At 39.7% G+C, this 20,192-nt stretch overlaps 1 protein-coding gene across 1 annotated transcript in view; it reads right to left on the bottom strand.

Moving 5' to 3' along the window:
- LOC132264777 (uncharacterized) overlaps window positions 1-17,422 on the bottom strand; it is a 29,280-nt gene extending 11,858 nt beyond the window's left edge. The window contains exons 1-4 of the mRNA XM_059765098.1: window positions 16,019-17,422; window positions 6,264-6,532; window positions 4,003-4,077; window positions 3,812-3,872 (exon numbers count right to left, since the gene is read on the bottom strand). Coding sequence (XP_059621081.1) covers window positions 3,812-3,872; window positions 4,003-4,077; window positions 6,264-6,532; window positions 16,019-16,079 — 466 coding nt within the window. The 5' untranslated portion in view covers window positions 16,080-17,422. The remainder of the gene's footprint in view (window positions 1-3,811; window positions 3,873-4,002; window positions 4,078-6,263; window positions 6,533-16,018) is intronic.
- Window positions 17,423-20,192: the final 2,770 nt, after the last annotated feature.

The raw sequence follows: 20,192 nt of genomic DNA, 5'->3' as shown, positions 1-20,192 counted from the left end.
TTTTGAATCTCCTCGTGTGAAATACGGGGCGGAGTCTCAATTGGGGTTTTTCAATTGATATTTATGAATTTATACGCTTGAGCAAACAAATTTGGGTGTTCCATCTTTATTCTCTATTCCATGGGTGAAATTTGCGGCATTTTGCATCCACATAAATCCTTCTTTTCTAAACTTTTTTCATTCCCTCCTGCATAAACTGAGCTTTTTTGTGTTGTTTAAATGTATAGTTTAAATTTTGTCTTGATTTGCCCAGGAAGAGCAGTACGAAAAGTGAAGTGAAAGTCGGGCTTTCAGTTGAAATTGGAAAAATTCTATTAGGGAAATTATTCTTTTGGTAGGAATGGCGAGAGAGAGAGAAATGAATTTTTGGCTCTCTTGCCGAGGAGAGCTTTTTTTACATCCTTAGCAATATCCTTGGCACTTTTTGCTCTCTCCACTCTCGATGTTTCCTCGCCCAACAAAACACCACAAGCTTTTATTGTGGCTGGCGTGAAAGGTACGAAAATGGTCATAAAATGCATCAATGGAAGCTTTTTCGATGCTGCTCAACCCTTCGCAATTGGCATCGGGAGTTCGGTTGTATTTTGCCAAGTGATTTTCTCCCAAACCCCGCCATTGTGCCGAAAACGAGCGAGATAGAGCTTGTTACATTTCGTGTGACGAGGCAAAATATGTGGATTTCACCTTTTGCGGTGGCGAACAATAAAACAAAGTGTCATATTTTATGTGTTTTATTTCTCACAAACAAATCAATAAGTAATTTGCTCGATTCCCTTTCACCCTCACACTCTGTCATGTTTGGATGGGAAACTTTCATAGCATCATGAATCGGAGAGAGAGAGAGAAAGTAAGGAGGAATATTCGCCGAGGACAGAATCGTGGCTTGGAGATGAGAGAGCTCAAAACACCTAACATAATTTATTTTTATGATTATCTTTGATGGCACATTGCGAAAGAGATGGTTTCGTGTGTCTGGAAATTTTCTTCACATCCATTCTCTCTTTCGTGATATTTGGATTCTCACAAACGCAAAAGGTTATATTTAAGGGCGCACAATAAATGACAAAATGAAAACATTTCTTTGCTGTGCACTTTTTTTCATTTTCAACAAATCCCCCTTTACTGGGCATAACTAAGCATAACGGAAAAATTAGGGCGTTGCGAAAATAAATAATCGCGAGGTTAGTTCATGATATCATTACTTTATTTCGTCCTCTGAGTACAACTTCTCAATTCATGAACGCAATATCAATGTCGTTATGATCAATGAAGAACATACGAAGTGTCCCATTGAGGGACATGAAATGCACAAGTATAAATAAAAATAATATCGAAATGTTACACTATTAAACTAACATAATCTTCCACTCGCCTTTGGCATTACATTCAACATAAATTTTTTTATGTTTATCCCCATACCATAAAAGAATTTATTGAATGAATGGCAATTTCCCTCCTTTTCTCCATCATATCCGATGAATCACATTTGGTATGAAATAAATTTGCCAGTCTCTCCTCATGAACACCATGCGACGGGTTATATCATAAAATATTGATCCTTTTCCACTGAGCCGAGGCATCCAGTTAAGAGTTGCAGTGAAAATAAAATTTCAATGATGACTTTTCTAGACAGATTCTCTAACAATCTCATGCTCGGCAACAATAAAAATCCAATTTTGTCGCTATTTGGATATTTTACATCATATATTTATGTTCCTTTCTCTTCCTCACTCAATACGCCACTCCTCACTGCCGAGCCATCATATTTTCTTGCGCGCATTTTGGAGGGGAAAGTTTCCTTAAAAAAAGGGTTCCTCAATTTCACTTTATTACAATGTAAAGACGGAAAAGCTGACTCACAAATCTAATTCAATTTATGCTCAGAGAAAAATTGCAAAATAAAATAATTATTTCGAGCATCTCCAGTAAATCCCATCAACTTTCTCATGGGAAAAGCAACTCCTCAAGCAGTCCAGCCAAGAGTGAAAAGGACTTGAGGAATTTAACTTTTTCTGCGTTGAGTGGATGGAGAAAATGTAAGGTACGTGGAACCTCTCTGGGGGTGAACTCTGAGTGAAAATCCTTTGAAGTCCTTGAACGGAGGGATAATTGTACAAAATACTTATCAATGATTCTTCTCTCGTTCCCATATCCTGTTACATCAATAGGGAAAAATGTGCTGTGATCAGCTGAAATAAAAATCATTTCGCTGACGGCGGTGTGGAAAAAGAGTGGAGCTCCACTTGAATTCTCAAATGGTGTCTCCACAGTTGGATGATGAATAGGAAAGTGAAATAAATAATATGAAGAGAGGCTTTGGAAAGCAAATTTGTATGAAATAAAGGCTAGAGAGTGTAGAAAAACGTGTAACTCTTCAAATTACCCATTTTACCCATAGAATTTCAATGGAATCTCGTGTGACTCAAATTCGAGAATCCGATTCGAATCCCCAATTCCCGCTTTGAGTCTCTCCTTCACAAAACCTGGGATTCTTTTTTTGCACGAAAAATGCGTACTGGTAAGCTTTTTCCTGCTCAAAGCTATTCACAAAAACTACCTGTTCCGGAGGATTTACCTCTTCTATTAGAATCTTCAATTCCCTATCAAATTACTCCTTTTGGTGAACAAAAGAATGTTCTTTTGTTGTCTTTCTCTTGCTCTTAATGAATTTCAAAAACTGTTTTTCTCGATTAAGTTTCTTCATATGCGAGAGTTTAATAAGACGTCAAAAATGAAAGAAGTTTATTGTGAACTCATAACAATTAATGGACCCTTAGGAGAGGGAGGAATTTAAGGTCATTATAAAAATGGTTGTGTTTCAATTAAAAACAAAGGAAAGCTGCAATTGCTGATAAACAATTTTATGAATGTCAATTAATTTCCATATTTTCCCCATACAATGATATATAAGCGAGTTGAAGCAATAAAAAATGCAGAGCACGATAGCAAACTTTTGCAGATTTATTACTACAGTATGAAAGAAGGCATTTCTATATTAGAAATTAGGTTTTCCTTCTCACAAATTTCTCCCTTTTATTCCTCATTTTGCTCATATTTACCATATTACTTTACACAGAAGAAAATGAAGTAGCAATATAAGATGCAGATCTACATACAAATTTTTTTTTTCCTTTTTATCTCACCATCCTCGCATTTTAAATCAGCATCGAGTTTTATGCTTTCACAGTGCTTCCTCGAGTGAGAATAAAAATGCTCCTGCTGGTTGCGAGGCAGACGGGAAGATGAAATTAGGTGATTTGTTTCGATAAGTAAGCTGGGGGAGAGTGGGAACCCCTCGCAAACGTAAATCAGCGACTTTGTGCATGGAATGTAGAAAAGACGTGTGTTCTATTGAAATTACCATTTACTGCGATGCGTCGCGAAAGCTCAGTCGGAGCTTTCATCAGCGCTAACAATGGTGCGACAGTGCGGAATATGGAAAGTTGAGAAGAGAGAGTGCGAGAAAAAACGGACGGTGGGAGAAAGAAAAGGAACTTCCATATTGGCATTATTGTGTTTTGCATAAAATTTGTATAATATGACACAACATTATCATTCGCAGTGTGTTTCGTGTGGAAAGAATGGGTGGGCAAATCAAATTATTCTTGTGGTTCTTCTTCGATTTGAATAAATTTTCTCATTTCACAGAATTATTTCCATAAATTAGCTTCGCCGCTGGAATCACGAGTACACACGAAAAATGTACCGCACGAGAAAGTGGGTGATGGGAATAAATATGGCCACACATAGAGAGAGAGAAAAAAGTGGGAAAAGTCGGCCGGAGCAGCGAAAAAATCAGTTGCATACTTACAAATCACATCTAATCGTCCTTCGCCCTGGATCGATTTGAATTCCGGCGCCTCGGCGGAGACCTACAAGGCAGATGAGAAGGTGAATTTCTTTTCTCGCACAATCCAGTGTGGCTGGAATATTAATGAGACGCTAATCCGCCATCAGGCAGAAATTGGCCTGATGGTCCGTGAGAGTAGGACTAAAACTTACCTCACAGCGATATTCACCAGTTGATTTGAGGGATATGCCACGAAGCATGACTTTGGTGCTGTCTGAGAATTTATGCTGAAATAACAAGTGGTGAAAAAAGGGATAAATGATTGTGAATAATGTATGGGAAGGTAAATTGGGCATAATTTCATACAATTTCTAAATAATAATTGGTTCCACGAAGGAAAACACACAAAAGAGCAGCCCTCGTGACGAGGAGAGAACTTTCACTTTCTCCTCCCAAAATGGAAAGGCTCAAGAAAGTATATACATTTAAGTCAGAGGGACACCAGAAAGAAGAGGCATTTTAAAGCTGAAATAATACACTTTAATAAGACAGCACGATGTGATTCAATACAACACACAATCATATTTTATAATAAGTCAAATACAACCCTAAATAAATAATAAAGGAAAATAGGAAATAAATAGTTATCAAATAAATTATTGAGAGAACCACAATCTCCACGATAAATCATATTCCGGGGTAAGTGAATAATTTATGAAGTATCCAGGGACAATACAGGGTACTCTAACTGAATAGGAATTCGTTACCAAAGAATAGGTTTATGAATATCTTTATATGTGAATTTAGTTATGCCATAAATGCATGCTTTGGTGGCTCATATGTGAATGGAATGTTGTTTTCAGCATACATATATATACATTATAGTTTCGAAACGTTCCACCCTGTAAAGTTCCTGGCCGGGCTTTGGAAAGGGCTTAGAGTAAATCACCCAAGTTGAATTTGTGGTCACTTGTATGATTTGTCCCCTATCTCTGTCAATAACCACGCTTGACATTTTTTTCCTAAATATCCGGGGCATTTGAACAAACAATCCCCTCAATTTCCACGAATTTATGTTTCACTTTTCACGGTACATTCATTTGAATGCCATTTTGATGAATTTGTCCTCACATTTGAGTGATTATTGCTATTCAAATCGACTTGTTTATCCTGAAAAAATATGAGTAGCTTATTGTGGTTTTCTATAAACACAGGTAGCGTTTATTATTCCCAATATCGTTGACAAATATGTGCGCTGAATCACTTTAATTTCAATTCGAAATCCTTTTCAAAATTTCTCAATACATATATCTATTATATACCACCTTTTGCTAGGGCAAAAAATTATTATTTTTCCCCGAAATTGATTTGTGTCCCATTAATGAAATATACATTTCATCTCACCCACAATTTGGTATGTTATTCCCACCATCGATTTATGAGAGACATTTAGTTCAGGGGCTGAAGGGAAATTCAATGTATTTTCCTTCAGCATTTCTTGAGTGGGAGAATGCGGAGCAATTGACGAAATAAAAAAATAAATTTCCCTGCTTTCAATTTCCTTCGATTTTCCATCCACAATTTGCACGCAACACGCGCCAAAGTGGGTTTAAATTGCTTCACCCCGCAACACCCCAAGGGTGGCACCGGGTGTGACATGGAATCTGCCGACGATGAGAGCAATGAGAGGAAAAAAGTCTATCGCATTATGTAGATAGAAAGGAGATTCGAGTACTTATCGCTCACTCAAGTCAACCAGTTTGACTTTTATTCCCTATCATCTGTCACACTTTTCTGTTTTCCTCTGTACTCCGCCTCAGCATTCTCCGTTCGCAGTTTTTTCTCATGTGAATTCACCGCACAATTTGTCGTAATATTTGCTCAAACTCACATATTCCTGGTGGGTAAAGTATTGTGAAGCAGGTGAGAAGACGCTTTCACAGTATGGAGACGATCGCTTAAGCGACGGGAAGTGGTAATATTTGCTCAATTTTTCGTGTTTTCCGGGAAAATTCCGTGGAGAAACAATGGATTGATTTAACACGAAGAAACTCATTATAGCTACAATTGGAAAAATTCTGTATGTATACAGAGGATTTCATAATGTCTCAATGAAGCTGAAAGAGCTTTAATTAATACCAATTAGTGCGGAACTGATGAGAGACCAGAAAAATCGCAGAAAAGTTTAAGCATATTCAGAAGTTTTTCCACACTAAATCCTGAAGAATTGTCAGGATGAGTCGAATGTAGAGCAGTGTAATTAAAGTTTTATGAAAGTTTCCATTTATTTCGAAAGAAATAATATAATTTTATTTCATTCGGGATGAGCTCACTGACTGAGAGTGGTTATGGTCAATTCCAGTGTAACATTTGCGCTGTACTTGGCTCGTTTTCCCATAGAGATCACTCGTGAATTCATGCTTTATCATTGCTCAGAAATGCGTCAAGGATTTACATACATAATGGTACTTACATCCACTCGAACGCCATCGACCTTATAGCTATGCTGCGGAGGATTCGCCCGAGGAACGAAGCGGTAGAACTCCTCGTTGTCTTTGTACCATTTCACGGAGTAGAGAGTTTCCCGCTCGTCGCTATCGAAATGGCCACCGTAATTGTAGCCATCGTCATTGCCGGACTCGCGACTGCCCTCCAGCTCGTAGAGACACTCCAAGTGCGCCGATTCTCCGCGGAATTTGTAAGCTGGCACCACGAGTCGCACAAGCCGAAGACAAATTACACCTGCAAATGAGCGTAGTTACAATATGATTACCAAGTTAGGCTCTAATTAAGTGGAGAACAGTGGCACTGATACGCGAGGAAAATACCTCTGTGGCGAGAGAAGGGCTCTGAACACTTGACCAGGAATGTCAAATATTTCCCTGAAGAGTTCCGTGCCCCTCCCGTTCGAGTGCGTGCTCGAATCAATGGTTAGTCAAACATACAAGTAGTGCCAGTTTAACAGGAAATTTGTAGATGATACAAATTTGAAGAGGAAAATCTCCTTTGGACAATCGTTGATCCACACTCAAGGGATGTGTGTTTGAGAATTCAAGTGGAAAATTTAAGAGAGGGAAAAATGTCAGTCACGTTTTCCAAATATTTTTCCACGCAACCCCTCTTTCCATCGCTCCTTCGTCTCTCCCCGGATTCGTCCGCATTGTGGCCCCCAAGGGGGAAAATTTGATTCTTTATCATTTTGCTTTATCAGAAAGTCTGACACATACACACACACACCAGCACACACCTTTGGGCAATTTAAGGCGGCCCCCAAACCAAGAGAATGAGGTTTTTAATTATTTCCCGGCTGTCCCATGAATTTAATGAGCAAGGGTCGCGCGATATTTCTTCGCCATGCGAATTTCCCGCCGAGGAATTAATTTAATCATCGACAAATGAAATTTCCATCGTAGCGACTTTGCGGAGGCATTATGAAAGATGATCCCAGGCATCTCAAGTCAAATCGAGGAGAAACTTTTATTGCAATTCACAGGAATTTTATCTTTCCGTCCTTCGTCAATATTCCAAACAAGGGCTCTTGCACATTTCCCGTGCTATCGACGGGGGGAGGGACGTGAACGAGAATGGAAAGACGCAGGCAGGAAAGGAGACCCTTAATGATGGCGGAACTCTATAAAAAATTAAGATATCGAATGTTGCTGGGAGAGAAACTTTATCTCAAGCACTAGATCTCTATTAAATAAGGATTATGTTGTGCCCCGTCCATGTTTACGGCTTGAAATATTCAAACGTGAGGGAATGCTTGGTATGGCTGAGGAAGGAAAAATAGACACATTCCCAGAATTTTAATGATCTCATTCACCACTCTATTTCCGTGAAAGCGGTGAGTAATCAGATGAGATTTGAGAGAAATTCTTCAAATGAATTGCAAGTTAGCGTTAGATGAAATTGTCTCTTCGGCGGAAGCATACTAAAGCTCTGGGCATTTTTATAGAGTCGGATATTTTTCCTCCCGAAATGCTTCCACAATGGCTCTAATCTAAAAATTACGTCAAGATAAAAATTCGTTTTATCCTTGATGAGCAATGGTTAAGAAGAGGAAGACGAACAAAGCATGAAAATTGTGCCGAAAGCTTACGAGAAATAAATTCAAGCTCCATGTCTGTGATATGTACATGTACCTCATTTTCTGTGGAAATTCAACTGGAAATATTCATTGTGATGTATGGAAATGTACAATTGATGGTGTAAGTAATGCAGAATTCACACATTTACGCATAAATTAGAATTTTTCACGTACAGACAAAAATTATTTTGAGGCTCTAAACAGTCTCGAAATCCTCTATACAAGACAACTCTGATATATAATGAAGTGCTCTTCTCAATTTTCTCTTCTATTTTTGTACTCCACATATTTTCTCCCCAAAAATGCATGAGCCTGTTGTGGAGAAAATTCAGCTAATGGAAAATATTCATTTTCCGGAATGAAATTGCTATAAATTGAACGGCATATCGTGCTCCAAAATAATAATTATTGATTGAAAATAGTCTATCATGTTTCATTTTTTCCCCCAAACTGCTTCAATTAAATATAAATTCGCAATTTTCATCCCAAATAACAGAGATCATGCTACCTATTGCATTGTTCACTGTGATATTTTGCCCATGAGTACAAGAGATCTGGGAAGCACGTGAGAAACTCCGGCGCATGCTGGACTAAAAAAGCGCACGTAATTTCAGTCAGGATGGTTGGGCAGGAGAGAAGGATATTGAGTCCGGGCAGAATCGAGAGCATTGCATGCGAGAATGGCAGTTCAAAGAGAAGCAAGAGCGCACACCATGGAAATGTGCTTTTTATCATTTTAATGAAATTTCTTTCTATCTCCTTATCGGGACATTTTTCGGTAAGCACTTTTATGGCAAATCCGGTAGGAATTTCCATTACATCACTTGACAATGTGGGTCAGATGATTTCTCCCGCTGCCGCCGGGCGAGGCGACAGAGAATTTAGAGAATTCACGATCCCGAGCTGAGCAGGAGGTGGGATTTGAGAAATTGAGAAAAATAAATAGCCCCTGGGTCAGGGATAAATGGACGTTTCTTGTATTCCGTTTGAAGGGATTTCTCCACGGCCCAGTCTCAAATCCAGAATATAGGCAAGAATCCCATATCGGAGATGAAAGCCTCCTCTATATGGCAATTGAAGAGTGTTTTGAGGCAATATTTGCCTCTTGATATCCTCGGATGAATAAATTTTCATGCATATTGAATATTCTCGCGTGTGTTCTCCGCTATTGTGCTCCAATTTTAAAATAACAATTTCAATGGGGTTGTATTATTTTGTAATTTTCATCGCAAATATCACCATTTAAGTAAACACTATAAAATATTTCAGACACACACACAAATATTCCATTACAATTTTTACCCATCATATGAAATACCAAGAATTTATTGGTGCTACTGATTCCAAGGCACATTTCTTCACATCAAATTGGGCACAATAAATTGACTGTTTTTTTCTTCTTTAATAAAAAAAAAACCATTCGAGCTTCAAGATTTTTTTACAACTTTCAATTCAATATGATAATGGATAATTCACATGGAAATCGTCTAAAGTGCTGCGAGTTAAAACATCGTATCAGAATTAATGGTTCAATTGAAATGTTGCCCACATATTTTGCTCAATAGCAATTTCTAACCACTTTTATTCCCATCACATTCACCCCCTTGAAAGCTCCAAATGCAATTCTACTTTTGATGCTCACCAGACCAAGTATGGGTGCGGAAAAAAGCGTTTTCTCCACCAACACGATTGTGGCAGACTTTCCACGCATTCGCACCACAACTTCCATCACAATCACTTACCCAATAAATTTATCACTCAAAATCAATTTTCCATCCAAGGGAAATTTCACGCATAAAATTTAATTGTATGTAGAAAGAACTCTCTCCCTCTCTCTCCCTCTATCTCTGTGGAAATGAAGGTACTTCGGGGAAGCACGAAGGAAGGTTTTTAAGAGGAAAAATGTGAAAGAATGAGATCAACGGAAATTACTTGAGAGCTTTTGCAGGAAGTTCTAAGAATTTCCTTCAAAAATTCACCAATCTCATGCAGAGGAGATTGCAGTAGATTCGATTACTTGTCGATGGAGAACTCTTCATGGGTTTCCTACGAAATTCACGCTCTACAGTGAAATGTGCTGAGAAGGAAGGTGAACAATAAACACGCAAAATTACACTTTTTCTCCCCAACCAGACATTCGCATATTGGCGTGTCTGCTTAAAGCTCCTCAAGAGGACGGAGTACAGCGGGAGTTTTGCGTAAAAGTGCGTATAAAGTGGATTGAAAAAGAGACAGGATAAAAACGAGGAGAAGCCTTCGGAGAATATTGATTGTCACCAAATTGGCTATCTCGGGGGGATTTAGTGGCATTTTTGTCGCCTCTTTTGCCCCCCAACCACTGCAGGTTGCTCGTTTATGTAGCATTTCACCGGGAACTTTTGACAAATGATCGAATTTCTTCTGTCATGCTCTCGTGTTTCTTTTTTTACACTCCGTTTTCCATTCGCCCACCCAGAGTTATGGATTTTCCTTCGTGTGGGGTGAGAAAGTGGGTTACATGAGCTTCTGAATTATGTATAATGACACCTCTTGGCCCTCACTTTTCACCCCCAAACAAATCTCACTCGCTCCTCGATCCTTTTGCCGATTCAGACAGAGACTCTTGTGCAGAAATTCGCAGTTACGGTAAACAGGCGGGAAAATTGGAATAAAAAATGTATGTAAAATGTTGTGTTGCATACTTCAACGTTCGATTATAAATAAGAAAACGCCAAAATTGTGTTCAACCAATATATCAAAAATAATGTAAAAGTAGAGGTGTAAGAAAACTGAGAGGAGAATCACAGAACTCACAAGCTTTCATTTCTTATCGTGAGCTTTCCTTTTGCTATATGAGGCCAATTCCGAAAGAGAGTGAGTATATTAAAAAGAAAAATCGTTTGTCTCACTTTACCCTCCATAATCCATCGTGGTGTGGAGGGAAATTCGACAAATGTCAGAAAATATTTTTCCTGGCCCTGGAAAATGCCACAGTCTGCCTCAGCTCCACCCCGAATATCCCGCCAATTTATGGTGACAATCAACATTCTATGCCATTGATGGCGTCTAAAGCACTGCGAAACAATGGGGAAGAACGATGATACCATAATCTCAATTGTCTTCTCCGCACACTTTCCTGAGCTTTCCGAATTTTCCTTGATGTCTCTCAACGCGTCACACATACACCTTCAACGATGGAGATACATTTTTAAGCGTGAAAATTGCGCCAAAGACACAGGGATTCGTGTTTAATTGAAACTCTCAGAGGATTCCTAAGCAACACCTAATCTTGTCTCATCAACCACACTCGTTGTTTTCATCAGACTCAACTCTATTGTTTGCCTGAGAATTTAACCCCCAACTGGCTCCTCCTCACCACTGGAGCTCCACTCAATGGTGAAATTGATGATTATTGTGAATGAGAAGAAGCATGAAAGCATATAAAATGAGGATTTATTTTCAGAGGGAAAAAAATGTTAATTGAATATTGATATACTTCAGCATATCACTGACATGATCAATTAACAGTAAAATGCTCTCGATATTTTTACATTAATTATTTGCTGTAAACTCGCTTAACAATCCGTCCTTTGAATTCGAGTATAATACGAATTTTATACCCATTTTATTCCCAATTACGCATTGTGATTCCAAATTAATCTCATGCATGCATTTTCAATCAATGCGAAAATGTTATGAATAGTTCACATTATTAAAGACAAAAACAGATACATAAATGAATATTTCAAATTGTTTTATTATGTAGGACAGAATAAGACTAATTATAGCATTTCGTGTTTGTTTGAACAGTCACCTAATATTGCGACTCTCCCGCTATATTTATTTAAATACTCATTTGAGAATAAATAGAAAGACACGAATTTTAACATTGTTTCGTGAATCTACTCAACGCCACTACCCTTGAATGTCGACAGCCCTTTTGCTTTGAAAACATCACATTAAATAACACCGACGACAAGATTAATTACGCAATTCTCATTGTTTATTGTTTCAAATGATATACACGTAGGATGGCAGTGGGTTTACAACATATGTTAATGGGAGCCGGGTGGGTGTTCGGAGGGGCTTGAATGTGTCGAAATAGAATCAGCACTTGATAAATTCATGTGATTCTGCCCTCACTTCCCGCACTCAGCCACCCTGCAAACGCAACCACCCCAACAATCCCAGAACGACCACCAGTTCATGGTCTGTTGTGTATTTAGGCGTAACTTTTTGATAGTTTGAGCGGAATCACCTCGAAATTTTGTCTATATTAGTTTTCAGGGATATTTTGCACAGCACTGAAAGCTGCGATGAGGTGAGAATTCCGCCCAGTTCCGATGCAGAGCATCCGAAATTCATGTGAAAGCTATTCAAAGTTGGTAAATTTCTCACAGACTTCCGTGAAAACGGTGAAACTTAATTCAGTCACTCATCTGTGAAATTGCAGAAATCCTAATTCTATTAAATTATCATCAAATGCACACCAAATTAAATGATCAAATGTATTCAATAAATTCGAAAATTTCACTGGAATTCGGTACAGAAAGAAGTTCGTGTACAAACTTGATTTCCCAAACAGCTATTCACAGCTGTACTTATAAACTATTTCGCTTTTGGTCGCTTTACTATTTCAAACATGTGATTCTGCTCATTATTTCAATATAATGTTTCACACTAATTGACACGAGGCCATTCTCCCATTTACCCGATTTCCTCAGGGATCCTTTCCCAGGTGTTCCGGTTCAGTGCTATTTTTCGGGCTCGGAGAAAAGTCTATTTTTGCCATCCTCATGCAATATTTGCTTTAGACCTTTGTCTACTGCCACACTTAAGATTTAGCATACAAGTGTTCTTGAAACATCTTGATTGAATTTCAAATTCATATGAGAAATTATTCAGAACAGATCACGCAAGTTACAACTACAGGACATGGGAAGAGATTCAAAATGAATTTATCGCTGAATCATTGAATATATTAGCAATTTCGTGTGAGATAACACAGTGTCTGGAGTGTAATTCTGGGGGTGGGAAAAGTTTCAGACACACTTCTTGGCTGTGCATTCTCACAGAAACTGCTGTAATGTCTAAGTGAAAGAAAATAGCACAGTGTTCGGACTGAAGAAATCTAATCCAATTATCTGGATAGGGTTTCTCTAGCAGGGACAAAGTCGATTTCACTACTTTTCACTCTCTTCGGACCTAAACTTGCTGATAAACTCGTTTGAAAATCATTTTTCCCTTCACGTTCACAATTTTTCTCTTTGTCAATTTCTCCAATGGAATGCTCCCTATTTTGTACATATGTCTGCGAATTGGGACACCCAAACGCGTCCAATATCGTATCAATATTCCCATCACGATAAGATGAGGCACAATTGAAACATTTAAAAGCCAAAATCGTGATTGCTTATGCAAATCATAAATTATTTAGAATATAAAATAGCCCTGGAAAATGTCTCATAACTTCTCATAAAGGAAAAATACCTCTTTGGGACATGAATGCCACCCCTTTCAAAACCAGATATTTCCAGACTTCTTAATCATTTGATAAGAAAGTTCCTACTTCAAGAGGGTCTCTCTGTTGGCAAGGTAAACTTTCATCCAGGAGTGTTCACAACACAAAATATGTGTTGGATGGAAAACTTAGGAACATTTTTTTCCACCACACCCGCACAACTTCTCACACAGTTCGCATGAAATTTAAATATGAAAACCACCAAAAGTTGAAAGAAAGCTGCGGTGAATGTATAGCGATATATTTGAAAAGAAATTGAAATTCGATAAGTGGAAAATTTATATTTTGGCTTTCTCTCCTTTTATCCACAATCGCGCTCCGAATTCCTTTTCACCACGCTTTTGACTGAAGGATATTGGTGGGAAATTGGTAAAAATATGCAAATAGTCTTCGAAAATGGATCAAGTGCATAAACTGATTTTGGTTTCTCTCGCAAATTCTTGTCTTCTGTGGCAATGGCGAAAGCATTTTCCCATGGATTATGCTATACTTTGCCAGAAAATATCTGTACAATGGCAAATTGTAATGCTTTATGCGACGGAATGAATATGGCAGGCGACAAATTTCCCCATCTTAGCAAATACTCCGAGAATTGTATGAAATATTTCGTCTAGTGTGTCTTATTCATACCGCACTAAGTTTTTCGCCCATGATATCTAAAATTGACCATGAGACGCTATCCGGGTGAATTATTAATCCTTGAGATGTTGACAGAAGTACTCCCACACCCACGACGTCTGCTATTCCAGGAGCAAATGCACCCTGTGGGTAGGTTCGGTGCACAAATGACACGGTCTGCAATTTTCAAATGGCTCTGCTGCACCACATTAAGAGAAACGTGGAGATGACAAAAGAATTTCTCCTCGGCTGAATGTTTTCCTGGGTGCTCAACCACACTCTGACTCCCACTGGGAAGCTTAATGTTGATGGCACAATAAAAAAAAGCGTGGAGAAGAATGAGCCTGGGGAGACGGTGTATGGAGAAAAGGAATGAAGGAGGACAGAAAAAAGACACACGGAGCAGAGAATTGGAATTGTTCATTCTTATTGTGTCGTTTGTGCTTACCCCCCAAAAGAAATAATTGAAACTTATTTCTGGAACGCTGACTTGGGACAAACTGAGAAAGCTTGTGGCTTGGCTGGGCAAAAAGCTTTCCAGCCACTACAAAATTGGGGTAATTGAAAATTTATACACTACACTGTGGTGTAAGTGGCTTATTTGCACAGTGAAGCAATTATTTGTGACAATTTCACTGACATTCACTGCACATGAGAGAGTGGAGTGCGAATAGGTGAAGGAAGTGAAGTTGCGGGCAAATGTTAGTTCACCCCCCGTTACTTCTAATCTCTTGCTCTCCTCCATCTTTTGCCCCCATTGATCGGTCCTAATCCTCACAATGTGGTGCGGGGAGAAACTTTTTCTCCACGCAGAGTGAGCTTGGGAGGCGAATGATGGAAAAAAGACGAGGGAAAACTGCTCCATTGAGTGTATGGCTAAAGGATTTTAAATGATGAGAATAATTTCAATCTCTCTTTCGCTCTATTGTTGCCACCCTCAGCCCACAATCTCACCCACTCAGCGTCGTTCGCCTCAATGTGAGAGGAAAAAAGAGGTTGGAGAGGAGAAAAAAGTTTCACGGTGGAGTGACTAAACTGTGCTTAAAGCTCACACCCCCAATTTTCCTCCAATTATTGTCGACTGAGCACCATTCTTCGGATACACAATGACCCAAATAATGTTCACAAGCAAGAATACAATCTTCTCGTTTCTCAATCTCTCACGACCCCACCATTGACTGCGATTCAGATGAACTTCCAACCCCCGACGAGGTGAAACTTCCATTCGGTCAAATCTAGGCAGTGTGTGGAGTAAACGGAGTAAATGAGGGCAGGGTGAGAGATTGAAATGTTGTACACAATTAATGGTAAATTACATCAATTTATCGATTCCGAACTTTTTCCCTCCTCACGCCATCGGCCGCAAACATCTCTATTTGCCAGCACCATTGCTGAAATTTATGCTAAATGTATGGGCAAAAAGAGCACCATTTTTTCCACATGAACGACATAGATATGACTGCGGGTGTCTCTTGCCACATTTATCGAGGAGGATGGGCAGAATGATGAGCCACCAATGATGCAAGAGTTGGTGCATTGTAATGAAATTATGTGACATGCTGAAAATGCTGTAAATCGTTCATCAGGACGACATATTGCATTAATTTGATACATGGAAATATACGCCAAATATTTTGACCCTCCATCATTCACAGAGACGTATTTTTTTGTGCCGAAATCTCACTCATTTTTGGTTCAAATTACATGCCATAAATGGCTGCAAATGAAACAGAACTGTGGAGGCGCCTGGTGCAGTGGAGACGCCTGGTAAGTGTGGCACACTTTCGCCGAGACAGCCTCTCAGTGCCACAGAAACCCACTCCGAGGAGTGTTGAAAAGTCATTTTAATGGAAATTAATCGACTGTATAGGTGGGGTGAGTGTGAGATGGGGCAGAAGAGTGAAAAATGTGGCAATTTCGCACAACATCTCCTCGCCCCCACTTTGGGCTCTCATTTCGCCCTGAGTGATGGATAAAGTCAAATGAATTGGGATGGAAATCAATTTGAATGCTGATCTCTCACCTTGCCATAGTGTGGAGAATGTGAAAAATGTCGTGATGATACTCCACAGAAGCCTCATCATTTCTCCCTCGTTGCCTCCTCACTCAATTGACGCGCTGTCGTGTCGTCTCCTCGGCGGAGGGTTTGGGTTTTTCGTCGTCTGAGCAGCTGCTCTGGGGTCGTGCTTGTGTATATAGAGGTCAAATGATGGGATCACATTACTCTTTCACCAGTTTCACCTCTTTTTATCCGATATCACACTGGAGATATTCTTGAAAAAAACTTTAAGCTTTCAATGGGATTTTCTACTTTCTTCCATTCCTTCCTGCCGCTCACACAAGCACTTTAATTCACTTTATTTGCATTTCAGGGGGTTAGTTTACCTTTTTATGCCCTTCTCCGCTTTCTCTCAGCACAACACACACATAAAAGGTGGATGTTCTCAAGGAAAATATGTCTCTTTCCTACTAAAATGTTATATGAGTGAGATGTGATACTGTTGGAATATTTAAAAGCAGAGAATGCTTTATACACTCCTCCCAGCTATATCAAATAAGAATGTAGCTGGTTCAATGAAAATGCTTAGTTTGTGAACTTTGCACTTTGTGCTTCCTTCTTCACATCGAATATTCACTGAGATGGGCTTTAAGGGAGGCACTACAACTGTCTAGACTCGCGAAAACACTCGGTCGGAACAATGGGTGAAATCCATAGATATTCAGCTTCAGCATAACCTTGACAAGAACCCCTTTTTACCTATAATACCAGTAAGACACTCATAAAATAAAACCATTCGCATGCAAAATCCATGCACTTTTCATGAATTTAAGATTCAAACGATGCGGAAAAGGCGCGCAGCGAAGCAATCGATATTTTGCAACTACACGCCAGGAGGTTTTCCTTCAAATAAAATTGTTTAGCCGGGAGCTCATATGGGAAAATACTTTCTGCCTATAGCGTGTTGAAAGTAATGGAAATTGCAAATTCTCTAACGCATTGCAACATCATCTGACTGGAAAGTTTTCGCTGAAGAGACGATAACTTCTGGTGTTAATTCAACATGATTAGTTTCTCAAAACTGCGTTCACTCTAGAGTTCGGCACATTCCATTGCACTTGGTTGAGTTTTATGCCATTACTTTAAGGAAATCACGAAAGATGGCAAAAGAGTTCGTGCTACACACCAGCAATTGCGAAAGAGACATCAACAAGAGGGAGAAAAAACACAGAAAATTGTGCTCTTCTACTCCCAGTTGTGCTTTCACTGGGTGAGTTATTTCATATTTTTCCTCCTTGTCCTAACATGGCAGTTCCACTTATACAATTGAATTCACTTCAAGAGACCTCGCACTCGGACTCGCCTCGAGAAGTCCGCCTCACGAGAAAAGTCCTCAGTGAAAGCACGTGAGTTTGCGCTCCCCGACGACCGATGAGATACTGGCGGCCCCCGTGAACTCTGCCACTGAAATATATCTCACTGGAAAGCTCTCCTTCCAGGAATGCGCTTCCGAGGGTGGGGACTTTCCCTAACACTTTGAGGAGAACTTCCACTCGTCGACTCGATTAGAGGGGATGAATGGCAAAAAAAGCTTTCGATTCAATTTCCAATATGAATCCCCCGCTTAAGCATATCCCACGTTGGGAGCTTATTAAAAAGTTCAACAACCCTTTCAGCTAAATGATTTCTCCCTTTGAGGATGGTTTTTACGCTCGCTTTTTTCCACCGTCAATGAATAAAACGTTACACCGGACATGAAAATCCTCCTGTGTTTCTCTCTTGCACATTTCTGCTGCATTTGTACTCCAAAATGATGATGATGCACCAAATGCTGCCAGACTTGGCTCAGCTTTGCATAGATGTTTGGTTGGATATTAATGAAAAATTCCTCCAAAAGGAATGAATAAAAAATAAGTAAACGGAGGAAATGTGCAGTGCTGCGGTTAACACACACACACACAGAATACACCCAGATTTTTGAAATGCACACGTTTTCAAAAGTTTCCGATAAAGAGGTTTCAGACAGAATGATATATGATATACTGGACAACTTGCAATAGTGTTTTCCTAACGTTCACAAACGAATTCCAACATTGAACTTTTTGTTGACACATTCTTAAAGAATGAGATAAGGATGTAATTGAATTTCTCGGCATTTCATGAAATAATTTCACAAAATTAATGGTTGAGAGTCAAAATTGGCATGAATGGAAAGCGTCTCGGTCTCCAAAGGCCCCAACAATAGAATCTTCCGTGATGTTCTGCGACTAGAGTGGATGAGAATATGAATTCAGAAGTGGCCTAATTTTTCAACATCATTGTCCCGCATGAGAGGATGCAATTTCCTTCCTCTCCATGTAACACACAGCGAAAGAAAGTCACAAGAGAGTGCAAACAGCGAAGCGCAACAGATTGTCCCTCTCGCTTTTGGCTCCCCTCGGCAACGAAGCGCGCCTTCCAGTGAGGTGAAATTCCCTCCATCCTGCCAGGACATGCGTGCGATTCACTGGAAGTGTTGGCACAACGGGCTTGGGAAGCAGTGAGAAATTTCGACTGGAAAATTGTGTCAGTAAGCTGAAAGACACGAGGGGCGGAAGGGCGAGAAGCAACGTGCGTGATTGGGGCGGTGAAAGGATTAACCTCCCATCCTCGCGCCACGAATGAAACTCCATTAAGATTTAATTCAAAATTCATTTTTTATAATGCAGAAGCCCAGAAGGATGTGTGAGCCTGGTGCCTTTCTCATTTTCATGATAATCCGCCTCATGGCACAAAAACCATCACACACAGAATTTTTACTCGCATTTCGTCGTTTTTCCCTTCAACTCTGACACGGGATGTCTCCAAAGAATAGAGGCAAGAGATGAGACTTGGCGGGAGAATTTAATTCCTTCAACGCATTGTTTATTTATCCACGATTTGAGCAATTTTTTCCACATTAATATTTCAGATGGCATTACCAAGTGAAACAGCATCAGTGAAGGATCTTCAATGGATAGTGCAAACACATTCCTCGTCGGCCAGAATGAATTGCAAATGCTAGAAAATTTTTCTCTCATACCCTGACTATGTGTTGTAGCGAAATGGTGATATTGAAATTTGCTTTTCGCTGTATCTACGGTCTTTTTCCATTGGAATTTTCACGGGAATATGCAGAGGAAATTGAATTGGTGCAAATGAGTGGTATTGCAGGCAGAACTCTCTGATGTACGGCGTAGAAAATCCTACCAAGAATTGCAGTGAAACAAAAAATATTATGGATTTATTGAGAAGCATCCTTCATGGACTGATTAATTATTTCGCGGTTGTAAGCGATCTGAAATACAAGTTGGTTGGAGAAATCCGTAAGAATAGACTTTTAAACAAGCAAGATTCTTTTGTGGGCGGATGAAAAGGGATGCTAAGAGTCAAAAGGTAGATACACCATCTCGGCAGACTGAAATGAGGGAAGGATTGTTAAAGGCCAATTAATTAACCTGGGAGAGCTTTTTATTTTATCTGAAAGAACGGGATTCGCTCTTGAAAATTGCTCGAGACGTCTTCTTAGTGCTTTATTGTGGAAATCATCTTCCCAGTGAATTTCAAATGATTAGAATTCATCTCCAAAAGAGAGTCTCGATGAATGGGACTTTAAATTCACAAAGCTATAAAGAATGCGGGTGTAAAAGGAAGGAAAAAAAACCACCACCGGGGTCAATTATGTGCTCTCTGGGAAATCCGTGGAGTAAGTGGCTTAAACGCAGAATGAAGTTCTAAAGAAATCTCCATCTGTGGCGGGAAGAAAAGGCGAGAAGTGTGTTGACCATTTTGACGCATTATATTTTATTAATGCCCTGCCGCCTTGGTTCCTTCTGGTGCGAGTAATGCAAGTCACTCCGCTAAGTGATGATGCTGCGATATGTTAAGGCGAATCTTGCCCGGCACATCAGTGAGGGCAATAAAAAGTCTGTGTGACAATTCCCATGCGGTATCCTCGAGAGTGTCGTAAAAAAGCAAACGCCATCGTACAACTTTCACTCATAAAAATGATTTACGAAAGCAAAACCGCGGCGCCTCTCGCGTTCAATCTGGCTTCCCGGCGACCACAGATGAGTTGACGGCGGCTGCAGGGCGAACTTGGCTGCTGAGGTCCGGGGCTTTTCTGCAGGTGCAACTCGAAGTTGCTGTCGAGAGTGGTTAGGATCGGTATTGGGGGGGA

Source organism: Phlebotomus argentipes, unplaced genomic scaffold, assembly GCF_947086385.1.
Source record: "Phlebotomus argentipes unplaced genomic scaffold, Phlebotomus argentipes genome assembly contig_6, whole genome shotgun sequence".
Lineage (NCBI taxonomy): Eukaryota > Metazoa > Arthropoda > Insecta > Diptera > Psychodidae > Phlebotomus > Phlebotomus argentipes.
Note: the sequence above shows the minus strand (reverse complement) of the source record. Positions and strands in the feature narration are given on the sequence as shown.